The 15,261-nt window shown below is 33.7% G+C and overlaps 1 protein-coding gene across 1 annotated transcript in view; it reads left to right on the plus strand.

Annotated features, from left to right (window-relative positions):
- The window catches only part of LOC129220180 (bestrophin-3-like), an 89,701-nt gene that overhangs the window by 65,372 nt on the left and 9,068 nt on the right, over nt 1–15,261 (plus strand). The window contains exons 4-7 of the mRNA XM_054854536.1: nt 3,568–3,725; nt 4,317–4,394; nt 13,073–13,234; nt 13,324–13,404. Coding sequence (XP_054710511.1) covers nt 3,568–3,725; nt 4,317–4,394; nt 13,073–13,234; nt 13,324–13,404 — 479 coding nt within the window. The remainder of the gene's footprint in view (nt 1–3,567; nt 3,726–4,316; nt 4,395–13,072; nt 13,235–13,323; nt 13,405–15,261) is intronic.

Genomic DNA, 15,261 nt, shown 5'->3' on the forward strand with positions numbered 1-15,261 from the left:
GCTGCGGAGTCGGAGTAAATCTCATTTTGGGGTAAAAGAGTCAGATTCGGGAGTCGAAGGGTTTTAATTCAAAGACTCGGAGTCGGAATCGGTCATTTTCCCTTAAAGTCCGCAACTCTGCCAATGTTTGCGGAGTCGGAGTCGGACTTAATTTGGGATAAAAGAATCGGAGTCGGAGTCGAAGATTTTAAATTTCCAAGAGTCGGAGTCAGTCATTTCCCCTCCGTGTCTAAATTTTTGCCAAAGCAACAGAGTCGGAGTCCGACTAATTTACAGGAGTTGGAGTCGGAGTTGGCTGCTTAAAAGTTAAAGCAGTTGGAGTCAGGAGTTGGTCATTAAGAGCTATTCCAAAAAAAAAAAAAAAAAAAAAAATTGTCTGAAGTAAATCCGCCTATATTGACTTTTAGTTTTCCAGTAGGTGCTAATGTTAGGGAATTTGAACTGTGCAAAATTGAACGGAAAAATGTTCAAATAAAAAAAAATATATACACGTTCTTCATCAAAAGCTTTTTCCTAATAAGTTTGTTTGAAGCAAATTCGCCTCTAAGTTCGGGATTTACATTTGCCTTGAGTTTCCCCGTAGGCGCGAATGCTAAGTTTTTTTGAACTGTTCAAAATTGAACAAAAAATTGTTCAAATCAAAAAGTGAAATTTGGGAATGAGGTGTTCTCACCGATATCTTTAAAAAAAAAAAAAAAAAAGTTACAATATTACTTTTTGCTCAAAAATAATTGAGGGGGGAGAGGGGGAGGGGGCCGTCAGACATTTTTCTTCATCTCAATACCCTACTGTCCAATTTTTAATTTTTCAACATTTATAATTATTTTATTTATTTTTGACTTTTTTTTTGTTTTTTTGTTTTTTGCGATATTTTAAAGGTGCATTCTTTCATGCTTTTTTCTTCTTTCTTTGACTTTTACTGCGAAAATAGGCTAAAAAGAAACAAGAAAACTTTCATACGCAGAATTTACTAAAACGTAGCACCTAACATTTTGAGAAATTAAATTTTACATTGCTTTTGAAATCGATATTAATTAACTAATTTTCTCATGTAAAAGAAATACGCGTTGCATTAAGTTAATATTTTATCCTGAGAAAAGGTATTTGTGAAATAATGCTGATATATGAAAAAGTAGGCTCGTTTAGTTCTAAACAAACAAACTTCTTGCTGCTTTGTTTCTCTCATCAATTTTTTAGAGAATTCCTGAAATTCAGGAGTGACTTTTAAATGAGTTATTAATGTTTCTGTTCTGAATTGCAGTTATGTAGAGAAGAAATATTGACTCAAAGATATCGTTCAGTGTCCAAACATACTTTAAAATGGTAAAAAATGATTTCAAATTCTTTAACTTATTTCTTCAAATAAATCCCAAAAAGCTCTTATTTTTCTTTTTTAAAAGTTCTTTTTCATTTCATATTTTATTCTTTTGCGTTACTAATGATCTTGTGCACCAGAAAAAAATCAAATTTTAGTGGAATGTTTAATTTATTTTTCGAAGTTATGTATAAAACTAAGAGGTTTTGTTTTTTCTCCATTAAAAGTGCTTTTTAGCACCTTTTTTTTCTTACCATTTCAGATGGACAAAAATATTACTTCGTGATTGAAAGATTAGCCCATTTTTGTTCTAACTAGCTGTTTTCCTTACCTATTAATTTATATTTTTCTGATACATCTTCGTACACTAATCAAATATTCCATTACCTTTGAGAGGCTATGTATAGAAAAAGGGTAAAAATGTTTCATTAAATATTCAAATATTGATTTCAAAAAAGGAGGGGGAAAACCTGATCATAATTTTTATCATTTTTTTTTTTCAACTGAAGTGAGACAACGTGACATTTTATACTTTGGTTATAGAAATCAATTGTAATAAGTGGGTGTTCAAAATGTACGAAATTTTTCTGAGCTCCACTCTTTCTGACACATAAAAGTTGTCCTTTCAAGTCATCATAAGAATCTAATAGTCTTTTGATATTTCTCAAATCAAAAGAGGCCACCAATAAAATACCATAGGAGCTTCTTTTGCCCACGAGTGTCCTAATTTATTAAGTAATACTTTAAATCAACGCCACATCAAGTCTTGGAGCATTCACCAATGTTATAAAGCTTCTCGATACAGCTTTACTTCAAGCAAAATTTCGGGGTAAGTTTCACTGTGCGTATAGTGTTTCAACAAAAAAGCCCCATTTACGGGTAACGTTTCGTGTTATCAGTACGATCTATAATTCAGCGTTTCTTTTTTGACTCGCAGACTGGCAGGAAACTTTTGAAAAAATTCGCGGACATGTAACGTTTTTTTTTTTTTTCATTTTCTTTTCTTTCTTTTTCTACCTGTTTTTTTTTTTGAAAATGCAAATGTTAAAAAGATGTGCATTTTGATGTTCGTTAGAATTTTACTTAGTGCGAAAGTAGATGTGAAAATGATGAAAATTTTTTACTTGGCGACCGCTTAACATTTGTAAAAAAATTTTGCAAACGGCTGAAGGTTTTTTTTAAAAATCAAATCATAATTATAATAAAAAATGAAGCATAATAGTTATATTATCAAAACCTTTCATTGTGTGAAAGAACTGTTGCAAAACATGTTTAAACGTTAAGAATAAGATAGGTAATTCTTGTAATAAATAATAAACATTGCTGAAAAAATCATAGAAAACTACGAAAATTAGTCAAAAAATTCGTGTAAAAGATGTCGTTTAGGATAGATACTGTTATTATTATGGTAATGTTTTTATTTATTTATTTTTTTTGATTTTTTATTTTATTTTATTTTATTTTTTATTTTTTGCATTTATATATACGGGGAAGTAAGCTAAAATATACTGTCGGGAAAACGTAATTTTGGAAATCCATGCTGTTCATAACATCATAGATTTTCTTTGCAATTAAACATCCCAGCATTTATTACAGCTACAAAAAAAAAAAAAAAAAAAAAAAAAAAAAAAAAAAAAAGACTTTTGAAAGGTTTAAAGGTGGTTAGTACGTTTACGGTTTTTAATTTTTACTAATTCACAGTTTTGCTCCCAAATGAGTAGGCTTTGCGCTATAAGACGAAAACTGAAAAAAATGCACCGAAAATCCAAGATGGCGGTGCTATATCCCACCCTATTACCAGGGACTTTTAGTTTGTTTATCAAGAGCCCTTCTGATATAATGTGTGCAAATTTTCAAAACTACATGTTTTTTTTTTTTTTCAAATCGTTCATTAATTAGAATATTATACGAAGTAGTTGGTAAGATTTTAAAAACAATGTATCCAGCTAACTGGATTCAAGTGTAAAGTACAACGAAAATTTATCTATCCGAATTGTGCAGATGGTTGAAGAAATGAGTTTCGGTATATCGAGTATCCACTGTGGTGAAACATTGTGATATTAATATTTTCTCAGAGGGCAATGTTCGATGAGAGAATGGAAAACTGAAAAAAAGTTTCTCCCACGAGTCTCATCCATCAAGAACTCGTTCCCGTTATGACAATGTCAAGGAAGAACTGAAAGCATATGAAAAAAGACGCATATATATCTAATTTCTATGTTTTTTTCTTTTTGCTTTCGAAATGCGAACAGGTTTCATGACGAAGACGGAGCTGGAGATGTTCCAAAGCGTGCCTTCCACCGAGTTCAACACTTTTTGGATCCCGTGCACTTGGTTCATCAATGTTCTCAGGGAAGCGAGGCAAGAGTGCAGAATCACGGATTCGAATGGCCTCAAGCTCATCATGGAGGCAAGTGATAGCATCTCTTTTTCAAAACATTCAGTCATGTTTGTAGAGTCTGTTCAACGAGGCATACTGGGTGCGAATTGCTCTGACTCATTCTTTCTACTGCTAAAATAAACGTTAGTTAATGGATTAGAGTCAGATTAATAACATTAGCCTATACAGTTTAATCTAACCCTTTAGAAACAGAGCAACAAACAATGGAGGATGGGTTCAAACAAAGTTATTATCCTTACAGGATACTTGAAAGTAAATTTTTTCCTATGATATTGATCACAGTATTTCGAACTGACTTTTCAAACGCTTTCCCAGACTGAACTTTCAAAAGCTTTCCCAGACTGAAACCGAAAATAAATTGCTGTTATCTCACTATTCTTCCTGTCTCACTGTACCCACTTCTCTCTTACTCCTTATCTTAGCAGATAGATGCATTTCAAAATTATCAACTGACATTTTCGCATGATTCAAAGAAATGAAACCATCTATGTAAAGATGAATGCATTTTTGATGTTATATTCTGTGTTGTGGAAAAAAAAAATATTTTTCAAAAATAATTTTATTTGGAGTGATTACAATCATGTATTTTTTTCTCCACAGGAACTTAATGAGTTTCGATCAAAATGTGGTCTGCTTTGGGGCTACGATTGGATAAGCATTCCTTTAGTTTATACTCAGGTAAGATGTGGAAACATAAATAAAATTATGTACCTCACACATAATAAATTAGAGTTTTCAGTGATTTTCTTAGTAGTAGAAAAGCAAGAAGTTCTGTCCAGAACTAAACAAGCCTACTTTCCTGTATACCAATATCGATTGTCTAGTAACTGAACGGAAAATTGTTCAAATCAAAAAGATATTTTCTATACCTATTCCTCATTAAATCTTTTTCTTACGAAGTTAGTTTGAAGCAAATTTGCCTGTAAGTTCAGGATTGCCTTGAATTTTCCCGTAGGCGCTAATGTTAAGTTTTTTTTTTGAACTGTTAAAAATTGAACGAAAAATTGTTCAGATCAAAAAGTGAAATATGGTAATGAGGTGTCCTCGACGAGATCTTTCGAACAAAAATAAAATTTGTTCAAATCGAACTATTCACTAAAATGTTATTTAGGGGGGGGGAGCAGACAGACAGACCGACAGACATTTTTCTCCGTCTCAATACCCTACTTTCCAATTTTTAATTTTTCGATACTTATTTAATTATTTTATTTATTTTTGATCTTTTTTTTTTTTTGTTTTTCGCGATATTTTTAAGATGCATTTAAACCTTCCTTCATGCATTTTCCGTCTTTCTCCGACTTTTACTGGGAAAGTAGGCTAAAAAAAAGGAAAGGCCGAGTTTTCTAAATAGCAGAAGTTTAAGTATGTGTACGTTACCACACAATAACGTTTTCTAATACCAAAAAACATTGCTTTTTCTTCTGTCTTGGATTTTAAGCAATACCCTTAAACCCCCTCCTCTTTTTTTTAAGATGATGCTGTGTGAATGGTAATAAAGTTACAGTGAAAAGCTATTGTTTATCATAAATTTAAAAGGTTATTCTCCGGGTTACTTGATATTATTAATATTTTCAGTACTGTTGATCGGAAACAATTGTGACAGATATGAAAATTTTTGAAACATAATTAAAAAGATCATTTTGTCCCACACGTGACGCTTTACATATATTTCATTAAAAGTAATAATTGAAAACGATAATGAACAAAAAGTTGTTGCTTAACAAATTACAAACGTATGTGTGATTTCTGAAGCAAAGCATTTCGTCATTACGTTTTAAAATTATTTCTTACGTATGAACTATCACGTGTGGGACAAAGTAGCTACTTTTTCGTGGAAAGGCCCTATACATAATTTTTTCAATGGTTTAAATTAGTATTTCTCAACAAATGAGATATGCTTCCTTTACATTGGAACCTAAGCTCTCAAAACCTGCAATTCGTTTTGTTATTGCTGTATTAATAGAGCAAAGCCGTAATCAATCCATACGGCAGACAAGTGGTTGATGTTGGATATCCCGCACGTGAAGCATACAAATTTATTAAATTTTAAATAATAAAATCATTTAATATAAATATAACTGTATCAGGAGTACCTTCGTATAAAATGTAAAGATTAAAAAATGTGCTTACTCCTGTTTAATTAAAATATTAAGATCTATTACAAAATGTTGGTCAAATTATATTGTCTCGCACGTGACGGTGGAATGGCTCATTATTGATTTGAAAATCTAAATTTATATAGCTCTTTTTTATACGGTAGGTACTGGCTCAAAGGTAACATAGCTCTTGAGTGGGGGTGTATAAACGGTATAACCAGTAGTGTACATATTAGAAAATTTCCTCTTTAGAAGAAAAATATGATAACTTTAAATATATACCTTTAATTGAGAGTACAGAAACTAATCAGTAATCATAGCATACCATAAATATTTTGTGGTCTTTGAGCACAAACCAGGTTTAAGTAGGGTAGAGCGTTGATTTTCTCCAATGCTGTTTTTATGAGATACATTTATTTATACATTTAGATAGTAACCTTTAACCTTCAACTAGATAGTTTTACAAAGCAGTAAATATTTTAAAAAAAACCATTTGAATTAAACTGTTTTAGAAAGTAGCGTGTTGGCAGTTGAAATGGTCAAAATTATTGTGGAACAATGAGGGTTAATTTAAAAAGTAGGAGCGGGAGGAGAAAGAGGACTAAGTTAAATAGAACTTAAACTAAAATGTCAGACAACATAACCGTTCGCCTAAATCTATTAGACACTGGAATTTAATGTTTCATATTTGGTGAATGATCGTAGTGAGATCCGATGTGGAAGTGGTTCGATAACAGTTTTTCCTGTTGTGATAGTGAACAGAAAGCAGAACCCCTCTATCATAAAGTGTCTCACTTGAAAAGTGGCAAAACACAAAACAATGACTAAAATTCAAAGATTTAAACAGCTATACACAGCACATGAATAAACTACTGAACTGATCACGGGACGCGGGAACGTCCCGGCAGTCAAGAAAACCAAATGCCTACCGCCAAGGAAACCAAACGTCAGCAGCCAAAAAAAGCAAATCCGCCGCCAAGAAAAACGAAAGAAAATAAACGCGACTAAGTCACGGAACGCGGGAGCTTCCCGCCCCGCCAAGGAAACCAAACGTCAGCAGCCAACAGATGCAAATCCACCGCCAAAGACGAAAGAAAATAAAAGCGATCAAGAACAAGATTACACGACAGAACAAGTTGGGGGTTTTTGAGTTTTTCACTCCTCTGTATCTCAGTCCCATGAAGACCCCCGGAGTCGATTTTTGGTATACTCAATCTCTAGTGGCCCTTGACGACGCAAATTAAAATACGATCTCCTGGACCATCAAGGGGTGGAGGAATTAAAGTTAGAAAATCGCTGTTCCAAAAAGTTTTCGCTTTCTTTTACAGGGCTACAGCCTAGACGAAAAAAGGAATCAAGCTGAAATTTCGCACACATTCCTTGTGCCCTACTGATGTGCCTTTTGTGCCATTTGACCATCTTCCCCCTCCCTCCTTGTTTTTACCCCCCCCCCCAATTGTACATTCCCTGGATTCTGCCACAGCCCCCCCCCGAGGGGTTATGGTAATGATTTTTTGTATATATATTCTTGGGGGGCCATTGAGTGCATATACAAAAATTCAACCCTCACGGACATAATGGGCCGGAGTAATGAAAGTTTGAAAATCACTGATCTCCCCTAAATTTTTATGCACTTACTCTCAGCTCATAGGGTTTGTAAATCTCTGACTGCAACTGCAAGGTTAGAACAAATCTAACAGTTATTCAAAAGTTGTTTTAGGAAATGAAATTCAACCAAGACTAAAACAGATCCAATAGTTGCAACTAGACGTTAAATCGCGGATATCACAAATTTGCCACAGCGACTGCGCATGCGCGCGGACTCTGCTCATTGGGCTTTCTGTTTTAAGATTCCACGTTGTTTGTTTATATTTAAGCAGGGAAACAAATTAATGAATGAGATTAGAATGCTATTCTCCCCTCCCCGAATATACGAAATTTCCTTCCCCCTGTTTTTCAGTTTTGATATATTTAAGGGGGGAAGAAATTTTAAATGTTGGCGCGAAACTGGGGTTAAACCATTAGAATATTTTACGTGACATATTATATGAAACTATAACGCATATGAATATGATACATCTAACTTTATAATTAAAGGCGAAAAATAGTTCTTTATTATTGGCTTGCTTATTTCTTAAATTAATGCATTTTTCACAAACATAACACATTATGAATTAAAAACATATGAAATACGTGAGTGGACATCCGGTTTTTTTTTCTTGCAGTAATTTGTTAACAGACAAAATTTTTGCAATTAATTTAAGCAATACTTTAAATGAGCTAAGTCCGCGAGCATCATGCGCAGTCGCCGTAGTAAATTTGGGATATCCGCCATTTGACGTCGAGTACAGTTGTATAGATCTTCTGACACATTCATATTTAAAATATTTAATGGCTTGGTTTTTTTTCTTTTGATTGGTAATAAAATGCGTTATTTCGTCTTTTAAGGGAAACGGTACGTTTTATGCGTTCAAAAAATCAATTTTTCAATTTTAGCAGCATAAAATAAAGGACACTTCCCTGATTCCAAAAAAGTATATATTGTGTGGGTATCAAATTACGAAAGCTAATTAATTTACTATTTAAAATGTAAACAAAAAAGCCACGCCCCTTTTAAAGGGACGGTATCTGGATTGAATGTTGACAAACCACTGTTTTCTTTCATCAAATATTTCATGATCCAGTTACTTTTACTCTTTTTTTCTATTTACATAACGTAAACTTAAAAAATTCCTCTGCGTAATCAGTTTGGGAAGCGTATCGCATGCTTTACCAGCATTGTCAAGGTCAACACGTTTTCCCGTTTTTCAGAAAACACATTTTTTTGAACTTTAGGTACGCTTAGATAAAATTCATATCAATGTATGATTATGAAACTTGGTATTGTAACATATACAAGCATTTTGCATGTGTTAAACTTATTTTTACTTTTGTTTAGGTACTATTGTATTTTTAGGAGGCTAATTTTAGTGAAAACTATCGTACTTTTTCGGGATTTTATGAAATATTATATTTGAACATTTTTTGTGGTTTTTTAATTTGAAGGTAACTGAAAAATAATAGGCTCACTGTAATTTGTGACCTTTTGCCTGTGTAGTATAGAAGTTTAGAGTGATTTAATTCAGAATTGAATTTGCTAAGCGTACCTATTTGCAGTCATAAATTTTCAAACTATCGTGCAACTATACATTTTCTATTTACTATTCAAAATTATACTCTTTAAGGAAAAAAAATATTTTTACTGGTTTATGATGAGAAGATTACATTCTTTCTATACATAATAGTTTTTAAGTCACACTTGATTTTAACCCATTCAATGACCAGCCCGAAAACCCTTAACGCGCATGCCGCAGATAACGAAACGGAGTTGCTTTTTGCTACGTTGTAATAACACTTTTCTCCCCATTTTGCTATCGGTATTTTAATGTTGTTTTTGCTGTTCAGCTTGCATTCGAAAATCGCTTCGCTTTATTTGTTTTTAAGCACTGAATTAAATAGTGCAATAAAATACAAGGTTGCTAATATGTGCTGAAATATTCACACATTTACGCAGTACATAACAGGAAAATAGGAAACAATAGAGGATTGGACGAAAAGCAATTATTTTCATAACACTAATTATTTTATTGATTTATTTTTCCTTTTTGCTTTTATCTCAGTATATCTTTTTTTTTTCTTTTACTGTTAAATGTAAGATGATCTATCTTTCAAAAGGCCTCAACAAAACATTCTTCAAACAATTGACTGATCGATCCAACGTGTGAGCAAGCGAATTGCATGGACAAAAACGCTTTAAGTGTGGGAATGATATTCTAAGAGGATAAAAAGTATTCTTCGGTGCCTTTTGATATATTGTGCCACTTCAAAACGACCAATAAATACAGAGACATCCCTTTGATGGCAGGACTATGGTCGACTTTTATCGTAATTCAGGTGACTTTTAAATCCCTTCTGAATGCCTAGATATCAGTTACTCAAGCGTGGGAAGTATTTTAAAGATAAATGATTACAAAAGATCAAAACTTGCGGCTAATCCCCTATTTCCCTAAAGGATACTTTTGTGCATGCAACTAAAAGCCCCCAGCTGAGAGGAATAACTAGACTGACTGGGAGGTCTGTATTCTCCAAGGACCCTCTTTGCAAACATCCGAGCAAGTTCCATTCAAAGAATGGTCAGAAGGTTTTAGTGTTTTGTGGTCAACCCTTCCACATTATTTTCTTACAACAAAACAGTTTAGCTCAGAAAGTAATTTCAAAGCAAGCTTTTATGCTTATATGACGAAACATGTCTTCAGAAGGAAAAAAAAAAAGGAGATCTTGCATGAAATCGAGTCGGATTTTAAATCTTTTTTTTAAACATACTTGGATAAATTTTAGTTAGTTTCATATGATTATTTACTAATTATGGCAATTTGATTATTGAAAAGAAACCAAATATTTAATTTATATTTTTAAAATCTCATAAAAGAAGGTACAATTAAAACATTGGAGCTATTTTAAGACAATAAATAAAATCTGAAAAAGAATGGGATATAAGGAATGTTTCGTTTCTTATGAGTAAAGCGTATAACAAAAGAACTCAAGATATTATCATTTTATTCGTACTGTCGTATCTATTTTATGTTTTACATAGACAACTTTTACGTATAGTCAATGCGGTCGTCATTTCTTTTTTCGTGAAATAAAAAATATTCAAAACCGTATCACTAAAAATCCATCAAATGGTGCCGCGTATATAAAAAGATATAATTTGCGTTTCAAAATATCATGGTTTAAAAATAAATAAGTAATAAATAATAATAATAGTATACAAAAAAATAAAACGCGTAGTAAACACATTATAATAAAAAAAAAACATACTCGTACAAAATTAAGATATATAAGATAATTTAAAAAAATAATATTGCGAAAAATAAATTATAAAATTTGAGGATTATGAACAATTTAGTGAAGGATACTTGCGTAAGAAGGTGGATTTTTGATAACAAGAAAAACATATTTTTGTTTATTTGCTTTATTCAGGCATAGAAATATTGATAAATATGTAAGGAAATATTTTCACACTTGTTCATCAGGAGTTCAAATGCCAGAATGCTAAGAAACAAAGCTTCCACGAAAAGATAAAAATAAAGTGCCTGATTATTTGAAGTATTATACGTGTCCCATCCAAGAGTACTTGAAAAGTTAATATCTTAGTAAAATAAAATAAATTACAACAAGTTCCGTGAAATACTCTAAGTTACATCCCTTTTGTCTCAGAAAAGAGCTTGATTACCGCTCCCCTAAAAGCTCCAGAACCCAACAGAGAAGCGCAATAACAGGGTTCTGCCCCTGGAAGGATCGCCGACACATATTCGGCCGAAGCAAAAACTGCTAGAATCGCCGTGACGACACAGGATCGTCGAGGGCAGTTAGGAAACATTTTCTTGCGACGAGCCTGAATCGGCCGGGGCAGTATTAACACAAACTGCGCGGCCGATCCTGTATCGGCCGGGGCAAGGAATGGGTTAAAACGAATAAACACCTCGTGTTTGGAACGAAAAATTTGACTCTTTTCGTTGTCGAGAACGTCCCGGTTCCCTTAATAAACTTTTAAACAAAACTAAGCATTAAACAAGACAAAAACTTTCATCAAAAGATAGATAAATCTCCAAACAATTAAAAGTATCCCATAAAACGTAAAATAACCCACGATTTAAGAAAAAAAGTCATTAAATAAAAAGTGAAAAGCTATATTAAAATAGCCCGCAAGCTATAAATCATTAAAAAAAACCGTCATGAAAATTTTGAATAATCGTCAAATAAAGAAACTAATAGAATTTATTGCGAAGTTGTAAAATACTAGAAAACAATATAATTTAAAATATAGTATTTAATTATCCAAGAAGTTTTTTCTTTGCAACAGAGAGGATACAAGAATTGCAATAAAATTTAAACTGCCCAATTCTCTCGAAATGAACATAGAATCTTAATGATCAGAAAATAACTTGACGTAAAATTAGGCTTGCCATTATTGTTCCTTAAAAACACAAAACAGTGTTGTTTCAATTGAACATTTTCTGACTTGAAGTTCTCAATTCTAAAAATACAGACAAAGTAATAATATCAATGCAAAAAGATGTGATATCTCATCAAAAACAACTCTGTTGTAAGAATTTCCCCGCCAAGAAAACCTTTAACTTTTCCTCAGAAAAAAGAAAGCCTTCCTCCTAAACCCAAAAACCTTTAGCCTTAAAAAGTTATGATATCTAGTTGGCCGGCCAAGTATCTGCCAAACTATCATCCTCTCTGTTCTCCTCTTTCATCACACCTACTTCCATTAGAACCTCCTTACACCTTCAACTCCTCAGAAATATGGATAGATCCTTTAAATTGTTTATCTTGTTTGGCGGGAAGCTTTTCAAAGTGAAGTGGTTGCTTGGTGAGCAAAAAGCTTCCCGCCAAACAGAATAAACAATTTAAAGGTTCTATTCATATTTCTGAAGAGTTGATGGTGGGAGGAGGTTCTAACTGAAGTAAGTGTGATGAAAGAGGAGAACAGGGAGGATGATAATTTGGCAGATACTTGGCGGGCAAACTAGATATCATAACTTTTTAAGGCTGAAGGTTTTTGGGTTTAGGATGAAGGTTTTTCTTTTTTGTGCGGAAAAGTTAAAGGTTTTCTTGGCGGGGAAATTTTTGCAACAGGGTTGTTTTTGATGAGATAGTAAATGCGTAACTTACTGAAGCCATGCCTTTCCTTCAATCTTCGAGCTGAACCGAACCATTGTTTCGGTCACTCGTCTGGTCGATACTAATTCCATATTAGCTCCCAGTTTGTTTGGCACTCATGGCTTCCTTAAGAGGTTTTCCACCTCCAGCTCAGTCACTTCCTAAGCCGGGCTGATGAGTGCTAATAAGCACGGAACTGCAGTCCTCAGCTGGAATGACTGAGCTGGTGGTGTATTTCATGTGTTTCTGCCTTAGCCCTGGCTATAGGGCGGTAACTTACTGAATACAGCACATGATTTCACCATAGAATGGTATGTCAACTTAAATCCGAAGAGTGGGCAAAAATGTATTCTTTTGCAGATCGCGACTCCAATTATAATTCTACAGCAGACAATATTCAATTTATAGTTCAGTGTTGCGCAACTATGAAGCAAAAAGAAAAAAAAAGAAACAAAATTAAATAAATAAAATAAAATCAGCGCCTAAAAATCATTAAATGTTTAATGTTTCTGATTTCTTTCTAGTAAGTACTGTTTTTTACTATCCTAGGTTGTAACCATGGCTACCTACGCCTTTTTTGTAGCTTGTATGTTTGGAAGACAAAATATTACAACTGGCAGCGAAAACGGTTCCATGAGCATGCACCGTTACGATTACTACGTGCCTATTTTTACGATCTTGCAGCTAATGTTCTATATGGGTTTATTGAAAGTAGGTTTTAATTTTTCCATTTTATCTTCGTCGAGAGAAAAACCTAAACCGTGACACACACTTTGAAACTAAAAAGTTTCTTCCCTTAGGTAGCAGAACAACTGATTAACCCTTTTGGCGATGACGATGAAGATTTTGAGCTGAACTGGATCATCGACAGACACATGAAAGTGAGTAATAAAACTATATTTTAAACATTTGATCAAACACAGTTCAGTCCGATAACGTTGTGCCACTGAGAGATGACGGATGAACTGGAAGTGGAAACATAGCACTTCATTTTGAAATGGGTAGGATTAGCAAGATCACTCAAGTTGTAAAGTGTTTATTGCTCGCGCGTTCTCGCTGATGCTACCAACTACAAAATGTAGTTCATCTGCTATCTCCCCGTCGTACAAATACGAGGGTCGATCCAAAAGTAGGGTTCCCATCAATTTTACAAATATACATCACTGTTTATTCTCATTAAAATTTACATCGTTAGAAAGAAAAAAAGAAGTTTCTCTATTTTTATAAATAATAGCCATATTTTTCTGTGTATTTTTGTCGACGGTGCCTTAACTTCTGTATCGAGTGTCACAGAATTCCACCGTCAGAGTGGGACATGACACTCATCAAACCACTCCGTTCTTGATTGCAGTTCGGAGCTTGAGTCTAGTGATTACCACTTGTTTCTTAAGTTTAAGGAACACTTTGATGGCGAACGTTTCCAGAGTGACGACGAAGTCAAAAAGGGGTGAAACAACGGGTTGGCGGTGGAATTCTGTGACACTCAATACAGAAGTTAGGGCACCGTCGACAATAATGCACACAAAAAGGTTGCGATTATGTATAAAAATAGAGAAACGTTTTTTCTTTCCAACGATGTAAATTTCAATGAGAATAGACAGTGCTGTATATTTGTAAAAATTGATGGGAACCTTACTTTTGGATTAACCCTCGTATATAATGGACTTGATAATGGACGTATGTAATGGTTCGAAACTAACCATGGCAGTTGATAAGTAAGAAACAAATTATCGTTTCATTGCGGTGGATAAAAAAAGGTACTTAATTTTTATCGTTAAATATGTATTATGAGTAGGGCAAATTATTCATGCAAGTTATGGGCATGGTTAAGATTTTTTAATTTAAATTTGGATACAAATGCTACAGTTCTAGTTCGTGGAAAACACCAGTTCTAGCGGAGTTGGAATTTAGACATTGCACTTTTATGGCCATGATATTTTCATTAATTTTCAGTTATGACTGAGTCAAATAAAATTTCTGCCCTCCCAAAAATTTAAGTTCCGGGCATCCCTGGCCCTCAACGCAGTTTTGGGCTATATTTCATTAATTTTAGAAGGTCTTGCACTTCCAGACCCATGCCCTGGATTCACGCTTGAGGACTTTATCAGGGGCGGATTTATAGTCCAATCAAGAGGTGGCGGTTGAAAACTATAGAAGCTGACGGGTCTGGGGTCTTCTAATAGAAGCCACCCCCAGACCCGTCTCGTAGGGGGGTGTAAGTAGTCAATTACTCTCCTCCTAGAGCTTTTTTTTTTTACAAAGTGAACATTTTTCGAACATTGGACTCATAGAAGTGACTCCTATACTCTGGTTTTATGCCAAAAATAAGTGAAAGGCTTGTAAAACAAGCCCCTAGGAAAAAACGATTGGTTTTGATGATTTTTTAAATATTTACGAAGAAATACCCAAATGAGTCTCCCAAGTTGCTCCAAATGTTCATGCTTTCGAGCTTTGCACCTCTCTAACCTCCCAGAAGAGTGTTAATCACTAATATAACGCTCCCTTTATCTCCAAATGAAAATAAAGGCTATAAAACTGTCGAAAACTAAAAACAATTGGGGGGCATTTCCAAAAAGTAGGGTGTATTGGGGCAGTAATATTTGGATTCAGGTGTCATTTTACATAAGAATCAGCAAAAATTATGTCAAAAGCATTTTGAAGGTTTTTTTTTTTTTTTTTGCCGTGCAGTGTTATTAAACTTTAAAAAACGGGGAGTGGATGCGAGCTTGGGTTAAAGT

This window comes from Uloborus diversus, chromosome 4 (genome assembly GCF_026930045.1).
Source record: "Uloborus diversus isolate 005 chromosome 4, Udiv.v.3.1, whole genome shotgun sequence".
Taxonomy (NCBI): Eukaryota; Metazoa; Arthropoda; class Arachnida; order Araneae; family Uloboridae; genus Uloborus; species Uloborus diversus.